The sequence below is a fragment of the Mus musculus genome, chromosome 10 (assembly GCF_000001635.26).
Source record: "Mus musculus strain C57BL/6J chromosome 10, GRCm38.p6 C57BL/6J".
Classification (NCBI taxonomy): domain Eukaryota; kingdom Metazoa; phylum Chordata; class Mammalia; order Rodentia; family Muridae; genus Mus; species Mus musculus.
The window spans coordinates 129,111,133-129,117,065 of record NC_000076.6 but is presented as its reverse complement, the minus strand read 5'-3'; the positions used below and the strand labels follow the sequence as shown (position 1 = coordinate 129,117,065).

The following is a 5,933-nucleotide window of genomic DNA, read 5'->3' as shown; positions in this document are numbered from 1 at the left end:
AGCACTTTTTGAAAGAGATGCAGCATCTAAACTCTTCTTGAGCCTAAACATTCATTCTAAACATGAGTAAGATCAAAGTATCATAAATATATTTTAAAACTCAATAATTAGAGACTCTATAAAGAAAAAAAACTGAATCTTAAACACTCTTAGAACTCCCAAACTGACTATGTAGCTTTGCATAGATTAAATCACTGGGGAATGTCTGTTAATATTAATTGAAGCAGTATTTACAGGGGAAAGGCAAAGGTTATTATTCAATGAATGAAAATGTTTCAAGCTCTATTTGGTACAAACTACAAAAATAAATAACTATCCATCTCCCAGAAATTTTTTCCTAGCCTAACATAGACTCTGGGTATACTTGCTAGTGTATAAAGTGAGGGTACAGCCAAAGGATCTACTGCCACAGGGATAGCAGCATTGTTATAAGTGGGTTTAACTTGGGTTAAAACACAAGTCCCTGAAATCTGACACACTACTGTGCCAATGACTTTAAATGTTAAATTTGTGTGTGTGTGTGTGTGGGTGTGGGTGTGTGTGTGGGTGTGTGTGTGATGAATGAAGATCATTCCTAGCAAATAGAAAAATAAAAGTTCTGATAAAAAGGAAGAAATATTGTAGTAGGGACAGAAATGAGAGTGCCAATGGCTGGAAAAAAGTTTTTCAATATTATACAATTAAATGAAGAAAAGAAAGGAAGAAGAAAATGAGAGAGGAAATAAAATTGTAAATGCATCTGATCTAGAACTGTCAGTCTTCCTGTGGCAAATACATGGCAACATTCTCTCTCTCTCTCTCTCTCTCTCTCTCTCTCTCTCTCTCTCTCTCTCTCTCTCTCTCTCTCTCTCTCTCTTTCCTGTTAGCCAAGGAGAAGGTCAGTTCTCCCTGTTCCAAAATCACACCAGTCCTGCTAACTCAGGTTTTGATGACAGTTTTGAGTGCCAACTTTGGGAAGAAATCAATCTGAAGAAATAGAAAAACTTACGACTAGCAGTCAGTATAACTAAGAACAAGTGTCAAAAAGCAAGAATGAGATCACTTAATCATTTGTTACCCTAAATTTAAAGCCACATTTTCACTGCAATCTTGTGTTACAATATCACAGAAAAGGAAATATCTGCTATTGTAGCCTGCAAGACCCTTTTGGGGATAACTTGTTCCTAGTCTCAGTGTTATTCTCTGTAAATAATGGATACTTGTGAAGTATTTATATGAATGAATAAAGGTTGGTTATTTATTTGAACAATAAGAAAAATAAGAAACCTACAATATCTTTGATGTTTACCTGGAAAGACACACATCTGGTACAACTGAGATGGATATTTCAAAACATGATAATTTTTTATTTTATCTTCTAAAAGATAAAATTTATATTACAATTAATAACAATAGAAAAATTACAGCTATGAAGTAGCGATGAAAATAATTTTATGGCTGGGAGTCATTACAAATGTATTAAAGGGTCACAACATTTGGACTATTAAGAACCACTGGACTAATATTATTTATTATAAACTACTGTTTTCCTTACGAGAATAAATTTATTACATTTTCTTTTATAGGGTAAACATCTGAGAACAGCTGCTTTAAAACAAATTTCAATGAGAGTTAAGTCTTGACATGAAGCTTAAAAGGAGATGTGACTGAGCCAATGTCATACTGTGGTTCCTGAAAAATATAAAATTGAGTAGAGAAACCTTTGAATACTTAGAGAATACTTTAGAATACTAAAATGGACAGTGGTGAATGCCAAAGAGAAAGGTAGTGTGTTTTTGTAATTTGTTTACTGATTTATATGGGCCCAGGGTTCCTATATGTTTGGGTGAATAAGGTAGGTAGGTAAGCAGATCGACGGATGGCTAATGATAGATAGATAGATAGATAGATAGATAGATAGATAGATAGATAGATAGATGATAGATAGATGAGAGAGAGAGAGAGATAGATAGATAGATAGATAGATAGATAGATAGATAGAGATGATGATAGATAGATAGATAGATAGATAGATAGATAGATAGATAGATAGATGATAGATAGATAGATGATAAAAAAGATAGATAATATATTATTAGAAATGTGATGATAGATGATTGATCAATAGATATGTGATAGATGATAGATAAAGAGAGGTAGATAATAGATTGATAGAAATGTGATGATAGATAAATGATAAATAGATAGATAGATAGATAGATAGATAGATGATAGAGATAGATAGATAGATGATAAAAAGATAGATAATATATTATTAGAAATGTGATGATAGATGATTGATCAATAGATATGTGATAGATGATAAAGAGAGGTAGATAATAGATTGATAGAAATGTGATGATAGATAAATGATAGATAGATAGATGATAGATAGATGATAGATAGATAGATAAATAGATAGATAGATAGATGATAGAGATAGATAGATAGATAGATAGATAGATGAGATAGATCGATCGATAGATGATAGATAGATAGATAGATAGATAGATGATCGATAGATAGATAGATAGATAGATAGATGATAGATAGATAGATGATAGATAGATAGATGATAGAGATAGATAGATCGATAGATAGATAGATAGATAGATGATAGATAGATAGATAGATAGATGATTGATAGATAGATGATAGATAGATAGATCGATGATCGATAGGTAGATAGATGATAGATAGATAGATAGATAGATAGATAGATAGATGATAAAAAAGATAGATAATATATTATTAGAAATGTGATGATAGATGATTGATCAATAGATATATGATAGATGATAGATAAAGAGAGGTAGATAATAGATTGATAGAAATGTGATGATAGATAAATGATAAATAGATAGATAGATAGATAGATAGATAGATAGATGATAGATAGATGATAAAAAAGATAGATAATATATTATTAGAAATGTGATGATAGATGATTGATCAATAGATATGTGATAGATGATAAAGAGAGGTAGATAATAGATTGATAGAAATGTGATGATAGATAAATGATAGATAGATAGATGATAGATAGATAGATGATAGATGATAGATAGATAGATAGATAGATAGATGATAGAGATAGATAGATAGATAGATAGATAGATAGATAGATAGATAGATAGATGAGATAGATAGATCGATCGATCGATGATAGATAGATAGATAGATAGATAGATAGATAGATGAGATAGATCGATCGATCGATCGATGATAGATAGATAGATAGATAGATAGATGATAGATAGATAGATAGATAGATGATAGATAGATAGATAGATAGATAGATAGATAGATAGATAGATAGATAGATGATAGATAGATAGATGATAGAGATAGATAGATCGATAGATAGATGATAGATAGATAGATAGATAGATAGATGATAGATAGATTGATAGATAGATGATAGATAGATAGATCGATGATCGATAGGTAGATAGATGATAGATAGATAGATAGATAGATAGATAGATAGATAGATAGATAGATGGATGATAAAAAAGATAGATAATATATTATTAGAAATGTGATGATAGATGATTGATCAATAGATATGTGATAGATGATAGATAAAGAGAGGTAGATAATAGATTGATAGAAATGTGATGATAGATAAATGAAAGATAGATGGATAGATAGATAGATAGATAGATAGATAGATGATAATGAGATAATAGATTGATAGAGATGAGATAGATATATGATAGATATACAGATAAATGATAGGTGATAGGTAAGTGATAGGGACAGAGAGAGAGAGAGAGAGATTTTTTTAAACCTGAAAACAACCAAAAGATAAAAAAATGGTTGGTGGTAGTGGGAAAAATGACTCAGGTAGGGAAACAACAGAAATTGTTCCAATAAGTTAGAGACAGATGCTAAGAGTAGGTGTGATTAAGAGGTCAGGGCTATGAAGTGGGCAGTCCTGTAGACCATCCTGGTTCCATTCTTTACCTAAATTACCACAACAGGACTACATCATGTTTGTGTACAAATTCTAGGACATTTCTTTACACCACCTCTTCAGAGATCTCAAAAAACTTACTAAAAAAGTGTTTTTCCCTACCAAATACAGGAATGAAAAACCAAAGGCACAACACTGTATTTTACACCTCTCATCTCCTTATTTAGAACTAATCTGAATTTAAATAACAACATTGTCACTGTTAAAATCAATGACAGTAGCACAAGTTGATCAACATAAAATCCTAACTAGCAAATATTTCTTAGTTTTAGAAATAGACCATTACAAAATGGTGGAAATGAAGAAAAATTTTAAAAGATGAATGTGGAATAAAGAACTCCAGAGTTATCAGGAGTTCTTTTAGGAAGAGTAAGATACAGTCTATACCTTCAGGCAAAATAGCAGAGACAATTGTATGTTACACAAACAATTGATTCATGTTTGGTTTGGTTTTCATTTGAAACGTAGGTAATGTAGAAACATCAAAGAATTATATACATAAGAAAGATACAGATATTTCCATAGAAGGCACCAACAAGAAAGAAATTGACTGTCAAGTGAAAGAAAATTCTGTGTGTGCAGGCTCACTGGCTACATTCAGGCTACATTGCCTGGTTCTTCTGACACTCTTCTGACACTTCTTTCTTCAGGTCCAAACACTCATGACTTCTACACAAGACAGGGATGACAAATCATACAGCAATAACAACATTCATCCTGCTGGGGCTGACAGATGACCCAAAACTACAGGTTCTAATTTTTCTATTTTTGTTTCTCACCTATATATTGAGTGTGACAGGGAACCTCACCATTATCACTCTGACACTTTTGGATCCACATCTTAAAACACCCATGTACTTCTTTCTCCGAAACTTCTCTTTCTTAGAAGTCTCATTCACCACTGTATGCATTCCCAGATTCCTGTACATGATGGCCACAGGAGATAACACCGTTACTTACAATGCTTGTGCCACTCAGTTGTTTTTTGTTGTCCTCTTTGGAGCAACTGAATTTTTCCTCCTGGCCGCCATGTCCTACGATCGCTACGTAGCCATCTGCAAGCCCTTGCACTACACCACCATCATGAATAACCGAGTATGCACAGTTCTTGTCCTCTCCTGTTGGTGTGCTGGCCTGTTGATCATCCTTCCACCTCTTGGCCTAGGCCTCCAACTGGAGTTCTGTGACTCCAATGTGATTGATCATTTTGGCTGTGATGCCTCTCCCATTCTACAGATAACCTGCTCAGACACGGCCTTTATAGAGAAAATTGTCTTAGCTTTTGCCATACTGACACTCATTATTACTCTGGTGTGTGTTGTTCTCTCCTACACATACATCATCAAGACCATTTTAAAGTTTCCTTCTGCCCAACAAAGGAAAAAAGCCTTTTCTACCTGCTCTTCCCACATGATTGTGGTTTCCATCACCTATGGCAGCTGCATCTTCATCTACATCAAACCTTCAGCAAAGGAAGGGGTGGCTATCAATAAGGTTGTATCTGTGCTCACAACGTCAGTCGCACCTTTGCTCAACCCATTCATCTATACACTGCGAAACAAGCAAGTGAAAGAGGCCTTCAAAGACACTGTAAAACGAATTGTCTTTCTCACTAAGAAGTAAGTTTTTCAGGATGACTTAAATTTAAGTCTAATTCGCCATGAGCAGCATCCCCTCCATGGACTTGACAACCTGTGATTTTTCTCCTATCACAGAGATTGGAGATCATTTTTTTCCTAAGAAAGTTTTCTCTTATAATCAAAAAATGAAAACCAAGTAAGTTGTTTCACCTTCTTTTAAGTTTATTTTATTTAGAATAGTTTCTTCAAGTATTGTATTCTTCAAAGATTAGACTACATACATTTCCAATGTCATAGGAAAGACATGCAAATAACAGTTGTGTCCCTGGTCATATGGCCTTCTCAAGATGTGGACTCTCAATACCCATGTTTCACTCACTAAGTCATGTCTCACT

General features: G+C 33.2%; 1 protein-coding gene across 1 annotated transcript; it reads left to right on the top strand.

The window, feature by feature from the left end:
* Positions 1–4,642: 4,642 nt before the first annotated feature.
* On the top strand, positions 4,643–5,581 carry Olfr769 (olfactory receptor 769). Its single transcript, NM_146267.1, has one exon. It carries the CDS (start codon positions 4,643–4,645, stop codon positions 5,579–5,581), a length of 939 nt encoding a protein of 312 aa, NP_666379.1.
* The last annotated feature ends 352 nt before the right edge of the window (positions 5,582–5,933 follow it).

Bases quoted from the DNA above. Each gene is read 5' to 3' on its own strand.
- Olfr769 (NM_146267.1), top strand. From the start codon at position 4,643: ATGACAAATCATACAGCAATAACAACATTCATCCTGCTGGGGCTGACA.